Source organism: Epinephelus lanceolatus, chromosome 2, assembly GCF_041903045.1.
Source record: "Epinephelus lanceolatus isolate andai-2023 chromosome 2, ASM4190304v1, whole genome shotgun sequence".
NCBI lineage: Eukaryota > Metazoa > Chordata > Actinopteri > Perciformes > Serranidae > Epinephelus > Epinephelus lanceolatus.
The window spans coordinates 11611132-11626693 of NC_135735.1; the positions used below are offsets into that span (position 1 = coordinate 11611132).

General features: G+C 37.6%; 1 protein-coding gene across 1 annotated transcript in view; it reads left to right on the plus strand.

Moving 5' to 3' along the window:
- otog (otogelin) overlaps positions 1 to 6146 on the plus strand; it is a 67179-nt gene extending 61033 nt beyond the window's left edge. Inside the window, exons 53-56 of the mRNA XM_078162731.1 lie at positions 928 to 973; positions 1363 to 1434; positions 3642 to 3721; positions 4753 to 6146. Coding sequence (XP_078018857.1) covers positions 928 to 973; positions 1363 to 1434; positions 3642 to 3721; positions 4753 to 4953 — 399 coding nt within the window. The 3' untranslated portion in view covers positions 4954 to 6146. The remainder of the gene's footprint in view (positions 1 to 927; positions 974 to 1362; positions 1435 to 3641; positions 3722 to 4752) is intronic.
- The last annotated feature ends 9416 nt before the right edge of the window (positions 6147 to 15562 follow it).

Sequence of the window (15562 nt, forward strand, 5' to 3'; positions counted from 1 at the left end):
CATGAGCGTGTAAAGAGGAGAGCCTTGAACTATGTTTCCTCTTGACCAGAATCACACATATTAAATCAACTCTTAAAGATCATAATTCTCTTCCATGGTTGGATGGATTCGTACAAAATTTTATAGAATAAACCAATTTTTTTTAAATTACTCTGTTCCCTCATTTCATATAATTAAGACACCTGCTAAGGACAAGATTTATGTTTGGTAGAGGTATAACACCGCTTTAGGAAGAAGTGTAATGCCTCCTCCTAACATACAGCGAGCATGCAAACTCTGGCAGATGGAGCGTAGAAAAGGTATACTGCAAGTGACAACAACATTTATGGAGCCTATTGTAAAGGCTTTCTGTTCTTTACTCTGAAGAGGTTGGAGGTGCACAAAGCTTTGCAAAAATAGAGCCAGGGCGAGCATCACCTCACCAAGTCTGTTTACTGACGTGCAGAGCGTGTTAGGACATTTTCAGCATATTGATATGCTGTGCCCCTCCTTCCTCTCTTGCTCTCTCTTACAAACAAATTAACAATGGACACTTCTGTCTATTGTTTTTTTTTTAAAGCTACTTTAGATTAAACTGGCTACATTCCAATGGAAACTGCGCTTACACGGGTCCCAGGAAATATGTCAGCGACAGTAGCTTAGAAAATAGTGATATGGGGCACTGAAGTTTATGAATTTACTGTTTATATGTTTTGGTAATCTGATGGTCAGCAATGTGTAGACTCGTCCTCTTTATTAGTTGATGAGGTCTAACTTGCTCTGGAGTTTTTGATCAATATATCGAGAGAGATTTGTGTCTTAAAACTGTGGGAATTTTTTGCAGTTTAACTTTCCAAAAAAACAAACTCTGATGCAAAGACAGAGGGTTTCACACCAACAGCTTTTCTTTACCTGTATCTTAACATTCTGACTGTCATCTGCACCCAGATTGGAGGAACCATCGTAAGTTACATGGACGGGTGCTGCAAGACATGTGAGTATCTGATCTGAGTGTAGCATCATTCTGTAGTTAGCGTAGAGCTGTAGGCTGCAGCTGACACTGAAGAGCGCCTTCACCTGCCGCTCAACATGTTTCCAACATGTTTGCCCTTCAGTTTGTCTGTTTCAGTCCAAAATCTTCAACCACGTTGTCTCAATTGGATCCTAGCTGTTGTTTTCCGTTACATTTGTCTGCTGTTATTCAGATTAGAGAGATCCTCAGTGTGCTTTTCAGTGAATTCAGCCTCGTCAGTAAAAATGGCAACAGATAACCTTCAAAGTGCCAAACGATAGAAGCGGCTGTCACTGAAAAGCATCTGATCACATGCAAGTGGGTTTGTGGTTTATGTGCTGCAGCTTACCATCATGTACCAATCCCACCAGGTACTGGATTCCCTCTCTTCCCTTTTCCCGTTAGCCCCCTGACTCCCACAGTTAACACAAACTGTGAACGAGGTACCAAAACAACAAGGCTTGTCAGTGCCATTGTTGATATTCAACAATGTACTCCCTCCAAACCCAAAAAATACTGATAAAACACACAGGAAGTCTGACTGCAACCTACTCCCCACTGCAGAACAGTCCTCTCAACTGCTGTCTCATTTCAGGTCTCAGTGAAATAAAAAATCATCAGATCAAAATCAAAACATAATACTGAAATTAATAATATGTGTATTTATACAATTTATGGTGCAGATGTTGCACTCTCTTTACTTCACAAAGCTGTTAAATTTAAATACTGCTTGTGAATTCCCTTTTTTGGTAAGTTTGTGTCTTAAAAAAATGTGTGTTTACACCTTAAAGGAGGCGGGGACACTATCCTTCCCGTAGGCCAAAAATGATGTCACACTTGAGAGGACAGTAACCATTATTTAGCCCCGCCCCTCCCTGTGGATCACGTACATGTACACCAACAGCTAAACTCTTTCCCCATTTCGCACTGTCTGGGCAGTGCATTGTTGATTGCCAACAATGTACTGTTGGTAGTGGCCCAGTAGTCGGGCTTAGACCTCTGCATGTGTCAGTAGATACTGATGTGGTGTCGGGGGTGTTTTCACGTGCTGCTCCGCCACCAGGGGGAGCTGTGTGGAACTGAAGCTGCTATGTGAGGCATTTTACCATTGAAGATTTAGCAGAGCAAACACTTGAACAATTTACTGTTTTATTAAAAACAGATAATAGATTGCCAAGTTGGAAGGAGTTGTTTTGAACGTTGAGTTCTTGAAGAAAAGTTATTTATTTGTATATTTAATTAATCTGCAATTAGTTGAATCACAGTGCTTTGATAAAGACCCCTGATTTGTGCCTGTGGTCACCGTCTTTGCCATCGTAATGGCCAAAGCACTTGTTTTTACCGAGACATCGCTGCTTTTTTTCCCTCGTAAATGAGGCCTGAAAAGTTTCTGATTTTTCCAAGACCTCTCTGCAGTTCTTGCCAGGATTGTGGCCCAATCAGTGGTTGTTTTTTTTTACCGAAACATTGCTGCTTTTCTTCCCTGGATTTTAGCCTGAAAAGCAGTTGAATTTTAACAAGATGTCGCTGCTTTTCCTTTGAATTGTGGCCCAATAAGCAGTTGTTTTTTCTAAGACATCTGTGCTTTTCCTGCTGGGATTGTAGCCCAATAAGGGGTTGTTTTTTCTATTGAAACATAGATTTCGGAAATTGTGGCCAGAAAAATGGTTGTTTTTTACAGAGACATCGCTCCTTTTCTTGCCTGGATTTTAGCCTTAAAAGTGATTGAACACGGCATAGCTGCTTTTTCTGACGGATTTATGTCCCAATAAGCAGTTGTTTTCTACTGAGATGTCGCTGCTTTTCCTGCTGTTATTGTAGTCCAATAGGGGCTTGTTTTGTTACCGAAACATCAACGCATTTCTGAAATTGTGGCCAGAAAAGTAGTTGTTTTTTTTACAGACTTTACTGCTTCACAAAGAGATCTAAAAAGTTTAAAGTTTCTGGTGGTGGCAGATGATGAAAAACTTTTTTTTTTAAATTAACTTTATTAATCCCCCTGAGGGGAAATTCAATTCAACGGATGGGAAAAAATAAAACTACTAATGTGCTTAACCTCTTTAGAAAAAGGATAACTGTGATGTGAATAAAGACTTCATGCCACACATAGCAGCTTTAAGTTTATGCTCAGTTTTTTGTTGTTGTTTGTTTTTAATGTTGAATGGCACAAAGGTTGACGGAGCATGTTTACTGAAACTGTCTTTTTCTTTCATTAATTTCATTTATTTATTTATTTTTAAAGACGGAAATGTATTTTTAAAAAGTTGTTCAAAGTAATTTTGTTATATGACAAATGCATGAATGATCTTATTGTCTTTTTATATATTTTTTGAATATTTCTGTTTTGTCTTATTTGTAAAAGCTCTATTTTGTCTTTGCTCACCAACTGCAAAGCTTCCTTATTTGTTGCCTTATTCTTTTTTTTAAAACTTTACATGTTTTTATTTATTATTCATTTGCTTCATCTAACTCATCCATCTGCTAAAACAGCGTCACAGCTTGTGCATGAGCTACAGCCTCCTTACTTCTCTGACATCTTCCTCTCCTTCCTGGTGTTTGCTGTCTCTACATGCAGCAGGTCAGACGTTTTGTTTCTGGATCTCACCTTAACTTTATTTGGACTGATTTGGTTTGTTTGTTGTGCGAATAGGCAAAGAAGACGGGAAGTCGTGTCAGAAGGTGACGGTGAGGATGACAATCAGAAAGAACGACTGTCGCAGCAACAGGCCGGTATGTTTCATGTATGTTGTGATGAGATGCTGATTCAGTATGAGGCACACGATTCTGAGAAGTTCACCACCCAGCGATCTTTGTCCTACGATAATCAATAGGTTTTGTGCCTAAACCTAACCACGTTAACCACAGTGTTGTTGAAATGTGCAGTTTCAACGTGTCTGCAGCATAATAGTGTACAAATGTATTGTGTCCATGGTTTGCAGAAACATACAATGCCAACGTTTTTTCTGGCAATTTGACTGAATCCAAGAATCAAACATTAGGTAACAATCTACAAAATTGCATCTTTCTCTTTGGCCACTAGATGGCTCCTATGAGTGGTGATGCATTTCATCTTGCACAAGGGAGAAGGTCTCCCTTTATGACTTTGTGCCAGAAAGCCCTCTCTTAAAGAAATTTTACAGTAGCTACTAAAATTTAGTCTGCTGAATTTAAAGTGTTTTATCAGCAGTTACTAAGATAAGCCATGTTTCTGTGAGAAAGGTTAGTGATGTTACACAATAGTACTTTCTGTCAGAGAGGCCAGATAACACATTTATATAATATACTTATAATATCTAGTGAAGTGGTAGTTAATACTATCAACTATATTTCTCTTTAAAAGAAAAGCTGGCGCATTTATCACTGGTGGCTAATACTCATTTTGTTTCTCTGAGTAAGGTTAGTGCTTTGTGGGCCGCAAGGGATTTTATCACTGCAGTACTGAGAGTGGCCAATGGGAAAAATTTGCTGCAAATGTGAGCAGTTTTCTTAGGGGCCTGGATGAAATGTATCACAACTAACAGTGAGAAACATGGTTTTGTAGATTGTTATCTATTATGTTTTGCTGCTTGGATCAGCTAACAGTCAAAGAGACTGGAATAATTATGTGTGGAACAATTAGTTCACCTGCTAAGAATCACAAAGTATATTTAAAAAAGAAAAAGACCCTCAATGATGAAGAAGAATGACTTCTACTTTAATCAACTTCGTTGGTTCTTTCTGCAGCCCTGCTACCTTCTATACTGACTCTCTGTGTCCTGCAGGTAAACATTGTGTCATGTGATGGGAAGTGTCCTTCTGCCAGCATCTACAACTACAACATCAACACATACGCTCGCTTCTGCAAGTGCTGCAGGGAGACGGGGCTGCAGCGGCGTGCCGTGCAGCTCTACTGCAGCGGCAACGCCACCTGGGTCAGCTACACCATCCAGGAGCCCACAGACTGCTCCTGCCAGTGGTCCTAAAGACACACATTCTACACACACATCAACACACACACATATGGTGTTTAATCTACATCCTCTAAAACCACAAGACAAAAGAAGAAGATGACACCTCAGCCATGTTGCTTTAGGATGTTGATAGAGTGGAATACTGTGCTGTGATTGGCAGGACCGCATGACTCACACTCTCGATCTTTCAGGTAGTCGTCCTGCTGCCTCTGCTGGCAGGGAGGTGGTACTGCAGAGCAGCTGCAAACTACAGGGCACTGAAGGTGACCTTTGAACTCTGATATTTACCTTACCAGGTAAGAAAAAAAACCTGTCACAAAAAGAGGACAGTGTCTTTTTTAGTCAAGATCATTAAGATTAGATCAAAACAGAGGCAGTGTATTGGAGCGGTTTCATGGCTGTTCTGTTAATAACAGGTATCAATGATACATAACCTCCCTTAAAAAACCCTGCAGAGTAAACTCTCTATTTTACTGCACTGCCACCTCCCTGTCAAGTTACAGAGAAAAAGTTCAGCAAAGGAAAAAGTAAGTTGATCTTCTGTTTTTAAATGAGAACTAATTTCTCTGCTTGTCTCGTCAGAGCACTTCTGTGCTGTCTGACTGTAAAGGAGAATGTTTTAGGCGATATATTAAAAAGGTTTTAAAAGAGGGTGTGACACATATAATCAGGAGATGAGCCCTGAGATGTAACTGCGAACACCTTCTCAGCTCTGTTCATCATCATCATTTGAGATCATATTTTCCCAGAATTCCTTATGTTGTGCCTTGTTTTTTGTAAATAACTCCTAACTTTTTAAAATGATTTGCAATATCAAATTCTTAGATATTTCACTTTTAGACAGACAACAATAAACTGTATATTCAGTGATGTGAAATATACTTGATATAATCAACACTAGTGAGGTGTATTAACTGATTTAAATCCAGCTGTACGTGGAGCACTTTATTTATTTATTGGAGTTTGATAGAGCACAGCCGTTCTGATTTTTTATGGACGACAACACGGAGAGAGGAGAAGAATTTGGCCAAACTAAAGAACAAACAAACCCAACAGGATCCAAATTTTTGTTTGGCTTTAATCCCGATTACAGAAAGACAAATATTAGAAGAGCATGGTGTTGGTTGTAGATGGATGTTTCTCTGTGAACTAAATTTGTAATGCGTTTGTTCATATCAAACAGACCCACCGGGATAGTTGAGTTAAAGAGGATTTGTATCATACAAATGTACATTTGCATTTTCAATAAATATTTCCTTTGGAAAACTAAAAGAGTTTGCTCTTTTTACTAGATAACAGTTGTTACACTGCTTTCACTTTGCTTCTTTTTTTTTTGGCTGCCTCAGATGTATTACAGTTCACCACAAAATCAAAAACACATATTTTTCTCTTTACTGTAGTGCTATTTATCAATCTAGATTGTTTTGGTGTGAGATGCTAACTGTTGGAGATGTCTGACCTCTCTCTAATATAATGGAACAAGATGATGTAGGTTGATCTAGCTTTAAGATAATTCTCTGCACTTAGTGGTGGGTATATCCATTAATTTCCACATGTTTGAGTGATGGGTCATTAAGAATAACAAAAAACATGCGAGTAATCGATGAAACATCAGAGAGTAAAATATACTGAAGCACACAGTTGCAAAAGAAAGTACTAATAAGAGTACAAACTGTTTTCTAAAGTTTAATGAAATTCTTACTGTAAATGTAGATGAATTACTGTATATAACACAAATTAGTGAAGTGAGAGAGTTTAAGAACCTGCAGTCCACTGTATTAATATTAACTGAAGAGAGACTTCACTTTGCTACAGTCTAATCCACAAAAAAGTTAGCTGACACAACGAAGGTTTTGTTTTGATATTAAACTCTTGTCTCAGTATTTGCTTTAATCTTGTATGTTTGTCAGATTATTCTCACTGCTCTGCCAAACCTGATTCCTGAAATGTAAATCTTCTCTCTCTAAGAGAAGCAGATGTGAAACTCTAACATTTGGACTGTTCAGACCATATGAAAACACTGCAGGTGCTTCTTTAATTTCAGAGACTCTGTGTCCAGTATCAATCAACTACTAAACCAGATGTGTGAGGATGGATATTCAGAGGAAGTCAGACCAGTAAATCTGCTCCTCCTCCTCTCGTATCTCAGACTCCAGACAGGCTGGCTGGTCTGAACACACGGCCGATTACATGCTGCAGCGTGTTGGCACGGGCAGACAGGAAAATGATACCGAGCCATGAACCCACAAAATCCAGGGATTTCTTAGCAGACATGTAAGCTGGGCCACCACCGTTTGTATCTGATGAGCTGCCAAGACCAGGCAAGGCGATCACATAGAGCTCAGATGTTGAGTGGAGTTCAGATCTGTGACACCAAGCAGTGATGTAAGGGAAAGCACTGAACTCTTTGGCAATTTAGGTGTAGTGGTTAAAATCTGAAATGTCGGTCACATGACGGCCTGGGAACACAAATGACTTCAGAAACCTTCTCTAACACCTTTCTGACATCAAACAAACAAACAAAACAAAAATGTTGTCGAAAAAGTGATAGTATAGCATGTCGTCCAAAATGTCATCAACAGATCATAGTATAGTATGTTGTCAAAAATGTGATGGAAAAGTGATAGTATATTATGTCATCCAAAACGTGATGAAAAAGTCATAGTATAGCATGTCGTCAAAAATGTCATCAACAGGTCATAGTAGTATGCGGCTGCGATATAAGTTAACCTGTGAGACAGTGGAGCACAAAGGCTCCGGAAGTCATAGCACAGTATGTCATCAAAAATATCATGAAAAAGTCATAGTATAGTGTGACGTCCAAAATGTCATGAAAAACTCATACTATGTTGTCCAAAATGTCATGAAAAACTCATACTATGTCATCCAAAATGTCATGAAAAAGTCATAGTATAGTATGTCATCAAAAATATCATAAAAAGGTCATAGTATAGTGCGGCATCCAAAATATCATCAAAAGGTTATAGTGTAGTATGTCGTCCAAAATGTGATGAAAAAGTCATAGTATAGTATGTCATCAAAAATGTCATGAAAAAGTCATAGTATAGTATGTCATCCAAAACGTGATGAAAAAGTCATAGTATAGCATGTCGTCAAAAATGTCATCAACAGGTCATAGTAGTATGTTGTCAAAAATGTGATGAAAAAGTCATAGTATATCATGTCATCCAAAATGTGATGAAAAAGTTATAGTATAGTATGTCATAAAAAATGTCATGAAAAAGTCATAGTATAGCATGTCGTCCAAAATATCATAAAAAAAGTCATAGTATAGTATATCGTCCAAAATGTCCTAAAAAAAAGTCATAGTATAGGATGTCGTCCAAAATATCATAAAAAAAGTCATATTATATAGCATGTCGCCCAAAAAGTCCTAAAAAAGTCATTGTATAGCATGTCGTCCAAAATATCATAAAAAAAAGTCATAGCATAGTATGTCATCAAAAATGTGATGAAAAAGTCATAGTATAGCATGTCGTCCAAAATATGATAAAAAAGTCATAGCATAGTATGTCATCAAAAATGTCATGAAAAAGTCATAGTATAGCATGTCGTCCAAAGTATGATAAAAAAAAGTCATAGTATAGCATGTCGTCCAAAATACCATAAAAAAAGTCATAGTATATAGTATGTTGTCAAAAATGTCATAAAAAAGTCATAGTATAGCATGTCGTCCAAAATATCATAAAAAAAGTCATAGTATAGTATATCGTCCAAAATGTCCTAAAAAAAAGTCACAGTATAGCATGTCGTCCAAAATGTCCTAAAAAAAGTCATAGTATAGCATGTCGTCCGAAATATAAAAATGGCATAGTATAATATGTCGACAAAAATGTCATGAAAAAGTCATAGCATAGTATGTCATCAAAAATGTCATGAAAAAGTCATAGTATAGCATGTCGTCCAAAATATAAAAATGTCATAGTATAATACGTCGACAAAAATGTGATGAAAAATTCATAGTATAGTATGTCGTCAAAAAAGTCATGGAAAGTCAATCAATCAATAAATCAATTTTATTTATAAAGCCTAATATCACAAATCACAATTTGCGGTAGAAACCTCAGGAAGAGCAACTGAGGAGGGATCCCTCCTCCAGGACGGACAGACATGCAATAGATGTCATACAGAACAGATCAACACAATAAATTAACAGTAATCCGTATGACACAATGAGACAGAGAGAGAGACAGAGACAGAGAGAGATGCAGGACAGACAGTAACGGTAATAGCTCACAACAACATTAATGAAAGTAATATTATAATTATAATTGTGGCTATTGTGGTACAATATGTTGAAAGTATATATAGATATCTGACAGTATACATATGTGACAATAATCATATGTGTATAATAACAGTAGAAGTATGACTAATGATAACAGCAGGAGCAGGAGGCATCTGGCAGGACCATGGCAGCAGCACAACCACACACGTCACACTATCCAGACACGGCTGCGATATAAGTTAACCTGTGAGACAGTGGAGCACAAAGGCTCCGGAAGTCATAGCACAATATGTCATCAAAAATATCATGAAAAAGTCATAGTATAGTGTGACGTCCAAAATGTCATGAAAAACTCATACTATGTCATCCAAAATGTCATGAAAAACTCATAGTATAGTATGTCATCAAAAATATCATAAAAAGGTCATAGTATAGTGCGGCATCCAAAATATCATCAAAAGGTCATAGTGTAGTATGTCGTCCAAAATGTGATGAAAAAGTCATAGTATAGTATGTCATCAAAGATGTCATGAAAAAGTCATAGTATAGTATGTCATCAAAAATGTGATGAAAAAGTCAATAGTATAGTATGTCATCAAAAATGTGATGAAAAAGTCATAGTATAGTATGTCGTCATCAAAAATATCATAAAAAGGTCTGGGGCGTTGGTAGTGTAGTGGATAGTGCTGGTGCCCCATGTACAGAGTCATTGCCTCGCTGCCACGGGTTCCAATCCGGCTTGCGGCCCTTTGCTGCATGTCAGTCCCCACTCTCTCTCTCTGTCTCCCCATTTCACTCTCTGTCCTGTCAATAAAGGCAAAAAGCCCATAAAATAATGTATATATATATATATATATATATATATATATATATATATATATACACATTATTTTATTTTACATATATATATATATATATACATATATATATATATATATATATATATATATACAGTACAGGCCAAAAGTTTGGACACACCTTCTCATTCAATGCGTTTTCTTTATTTTCATGACTATTTACATTGTAGATTCTCACTGAAGGCATCAAAACTATGAATGAACACGTGGAGTTATGTACTTAACAAAAAAAGGTGAAATAACTGAAAACATGTTTTATATTCTAGTTTCTTCAAAATAGCCACCCTTTGCTCTGATTACTGCTTTTGCACACTCTTGGCATTCTCTCCATGAGCTTCAAGAGGTAGTCACCTGAAATGGTTTCCACTTCACAGGTGTGCCTTATCAGGGTTAATTAGTGGAATTTCTTGCTTTATCAATGGGGTTGGGACCATCAGTTGTGTTGTGCAGAAGTCAGGTTAATACACAGCCGACAGCCCTATTGGACAACTGTTAAAATTCATATTATGGCAAGAGCCAATCAGCTAACTAAAGAAAAACGAGTGACCATCATTACTTTAAGAAATGAAGGTCAGTCAGTCCGGAAAATTGCAAAAACTTTAAATGTGTCCCCAAGTGGAGTCGCAAAAACCATCAAGCGCTACAACCAAACTGGCACACATGAGGACCGACCCAGGAAAGGAAGACCAAGAGTCACCTCTGCTTCTGAGGATAAGTTCATCCGAGTCACCAGCCTCAGAAATGGCAAGTTAACAGCAGCTCAGATCAGAGACCAGATGAATGCCACACAAAGTTCTAGCAGCAGACCCACCTCTAGAACAACTGTTAAGAGGAGACTGCGCCAATCAGGCCTTCATGGTCAAATAGCTGCTAGGAAACCACTGCTAAGGAGAGGCAACAAGCAGAAGAGATTTGTTTGGGCCAAGAAACACAAGGAATGGACATTAGACCAGTGGAAATCTGTGCTTTGGTCTGATGAGTCCAAATTTGAGATCTTTGGTTCCAACCGCCGTGTCTTTGTGAGACGCAGAAAAGGTGAACGGATGGATTCCACATGCCTGGTTCCCACTGTGAAGCATGGAGGAGGAGGTGTGATGGTGTGGGGGTGTTTTGCTGGTGACACTGTTGGGGATTTATTCAAAATTGAAGGCACACTGAACCAGCATGGCTACCACAGCATCCTGCAGCGACATGCCATCCCATCCGGTTTGCGTTTAGTTGGACGATCATTTATTTTTCAACAGGACAATGACCCCAAACACACCTCCAGGCTGTGTAAGGGCTATTTGACCAAGAAGGAGAGTGATGGAGTGCTGCGGCAGATGACCTGGCCTCCACAGTCACCGGACCTGAACCCAATCGAGATGGTTTGTGGTGAGCTGGACCGCAGAGTGAAGGCAAAGGGGCCAACAAGTGCTAAACACCTCTGGGAACTCCTTCAAGACTGTTGGAAAACCATTTCAGGTGACTACCTCTTGAAGCTCATGGAGAGAATGCCAAGAGTGTGCAAAGCAGTAATCAGAGCAAAGGGTGGCTATTTTGAAGAAACTAGAATATAAAACATGTTTTCAGTTATTTCACCTTTTTTTGTTAAGTACATAACTCCACATGTGTTCATTCATAGTTTTGATGCCTTCAGTGAGAATCTACAATGTAAATAGTCATGAAAATAAAGAAAACGCATTGAATGAGAAGGTGTGTCCAAACTTTTGGCCTGTACTGTATATCATAAAAAGGTCATAGTATGGCGTCCAAAAGGTCATAGTACAGTATGTCATCAAAAATGTGATGAAAAAGTCACAGTATACTCTGTCATCAAAAATATCATCAAAAGGTCATAGTGTGGCATCCAAAAGGTCATAGTATAATATGTCATCCAAAATATCATCAAAAGGTCATAGTGTGGCGTCCAAAAGGTCATAGTATAGTATGTCGTCCAAAATGTGATGATAGTATGTCATCAAAAATATCATAAAAAGGTCATAGCATAGTATGTCGTCAAAAATATCATGAAAAAGTCATAGTATAGCATGTCATCAAAAATATCATAAAAAGGTCATAGTATAGTATGTCGTCAAAAATATCATGAAAAACGTCATAGTATAGTATGTTGTCCAAAATGTCATGAAAAGGTCATAGTATAATATGTCATCCAAAATGTGATGAAAAAGTCATAGTATAGTATGTCATCAAAAATATAAAAAGGTCATAGTATAATATGTCGTTAAAATTGTGATGAAAAAGTCATAGTATAGTGTGTCATCAAAAATATCATAAAAAGGTCATAGTATAGTGCGGCGTCCAAAATATCATCAAAAGGTCATAGTATAATATGTCATCAAAAATGTGATGAAAAAGTCATAGTATAGTATGTCATCAAAAATATAATGAAAAAGTCATAGTATAGTATGTCGTCCAAATTGTAATGAAAAAGTCATAGTATAGTGTGTTGTCCAAAATGTGATGAAAAAGTCATAGTATGGTATGTCGTCCAAAACGTGATGAAAAAGTCATAGTATAGTATGTCATCAAAAATATAATGAAAAAGTCATAGTATAGTATGTCGTCCAAATTGTAATGAAAAAGTCATAGTATAGTGTGTTGTCCAAATTGTGATGAAAAAGTCATAGTATAGTATGTCGTCCAAAACGTGATGAAAAGGTCATAGTATAATATGTCGTCCAAAACGTGATGAAAAAGTCATAGAATAGCATGTCGTCCAAAACGTGATGAAAAAGTCATAGTATAGTGTGGCGTCCAAAATGTCATGAAAAGGTCATAGTATAATATGTCGTCCGAAATATCATCAAAAAGTCATAGTATAGTATGTTGTCAAAATTGTGATGAAAAATCACAGTATAGTATGTCGTCAAAATTGTGATGAAAAGTCACAGTATAGTATGTCATCAAAAATGTGATGAAAAAGTCATAGTATAGGATGTCGTCCAAATTGTGATGAAAAAGTCATAATATAGTATGTCATCAAAAATGTGATGAAAAGGTCATAGTATAGTATGTGAACCAAATTGTGATGAAAAAGTCATAATATAGTATGTCATCAAAAATGTGATGAAAAAGTCATAGTATAGTATGTCAACCAAATTGTGATGAAAAAGTCATAGTATAGTAGGTCATCCAAAATGTGATGAAAAGGTCATAGTATAGTATGTCAATCAAAATGTGATGAAAAAGTCATAGTATAATTTGTCGTCCAAATTATGATAACAAAGTCATAGGATAATGTCATCCAAAATGTGATGAAAAGGTCATAGTATAGTATGTAATGACAAATGCCACTAAAAAGTATTAGTATACTATGGCGTCCAAAATGTCATGAAAAGGTCATAGTATAATATGTCGTCAAAATTGTGATGAAAAAGTTATAGTATAGTATGTCGTCCAAATTATGATAACAAAGTCAAAGGATAATGTCATCCAAAATGTGATGTAAAAGGTCATAGTATAGTATAGTATGTAATGACAAATGCCACTAAAAAGTCATAGTATAGTATGCCGTTTATGTATTTGTTCTTTTGCTTAGGCCTAAGTAAATGATCTCAATACTTTTTCCACCACTGCATGTCAGTATCAAGTATTGTGTTCATACAGCTGCAGCACTGTTCACTCTGCTGCTGCTGTCTGAATTTTAGATGAAGTCACGCCACGTGTGTTTTTATTCCACACCATGCAACAGTCTCTGGACATGTTGATGAAAGAAAAATACTAATTTGATCTCATTTAAACTTCGGTTATCAACAAAAAATAACCCACTAAGGAAAGGTGTAGATCTCCAGGATTACAGAGAGCAAAACACAGAGTGTTTAAACCTTGAAAAACTTAAGTGCTCCTGAATTTACTGGGAATAAAACATAAAAATATTTTAAGATTTTCAACCTACTGTCAGGACCATCAGATACGACTGATGCCCACATTTTCCATGTTTTCATGTGTGCTGGGCGGAGGATTTGGCAGGGTGTTGTTGTGTTGTGGGTGGGGGCGTGAGGGGGTTGTGAAGGGTCATCTCGCTCTGCTAATCCTGATTCAACAGCTGCACTCCCCCAACTCCAGACCCCCACCCACCCTCCCACCGTTTAAGAGCAGCATGTTTATATTAATGTTGTCAACCAACAGTTACAGCACTGAAATGCCTCCAGACACTTGTGTGAAGAGAGCGAGAGATTTCTGTACCAAATGACAGATGGGTTATTTGTGTTTATTACTGTTCATCATCCATCCATCATTCATTAATAATTTGAGCTACTCTTTGGCACATTTTACCATGTTTACTGTTAACTTAAACTTTTACTAAGTACTCTAGTTAAGTACCTTTTTGAGGTAACTGTACTTTACATGAGTACTTCCATTTTATGCTGCTTTATACTTCTGCAAATGTACTTTTTACTTCACCACATTTATTTTCACAGCCTTAGCATTGTTGCCTTCTCTCTGCCATGGGACTGGAGACGGAAATTAGCCGTCTGGCTATAGCCAAATAATTGTTTATTAATACATATTGTCCCATTTTTAAAAAATAAATAAGCCAAGCAGGTTGGCTGATTCTGATAGTTAATTTCAAAGCCGATATTGGCTGATATCGAAAATGTGCCGATATTATCTTGCATCCCTACATACAGGTATCTCATATCATAGCTTATCAGTTTTCAGACTATGCTGTTGTGTTTTGGATGTTTATTTATTTAGGGTACTTTTTAATGTTCAAGACATCTGTTGGTTTCCTTGAATTACCTTTAGGTATGAAGATCTGTCAGCAGATGCTTAAAACAAGTTTGAGTTGTGTCACCTATAACGTCTGAATTAATTATTTTTTTGTTAAATTTATACATGCATGCATACGCACAACAAATTCCTTCACAAGAAATGCTTTATTTCAGCTTCAGTTAAGTAAAAATAGCATTTGGATTTCCATGAACCCACGAATGGACACAAGGCATGCGGATAATGTTGCACAGGAAGTTTTTCAGAAATTTTATAACTTTTTTGCTGCTTTTTGTTCGGACTCCGTTAAATTCTGTTTGCACTGACATGCTCTCATCTTTTTGCCGTTCCACTCTTCCTAACATATTCAATGGAAAACTCTCTCTCTGAGGGCGGCACGGTGGTGTGGTGGTTAGCACTGTCGCCTCACAGCAAGAGGGTTGCCGGTTTGATCCCGGGTGTGGGAGCCCCTCTGTGTGGAGTTTGCATGTTCTCCCCGTGTCAGTGTGGGTTCTCTCCGGGCACTCCGGCTTCCTCCCACAGTCCAAAGACATGCAGTTTGGGGACTAGGTTAATTGATAACTCTAAATTGTCCGTAGGTGTGAATGTGAGCGTGAATGGTTGTTTGTCTCTATGTGTCAGCCCTGCGATAGTCTGGCGACCTGTCCGGGGTGTACCCTGCCTCTCGCCCAATGTCAGCTGGGATAGGCTCCAGCCCCCCGTGACCCTCAAGAGGATGAAGCAGTTAGAAGATGAATGAATGAATGAATGAATGAATGAATGAACTCTCTGAGTATGT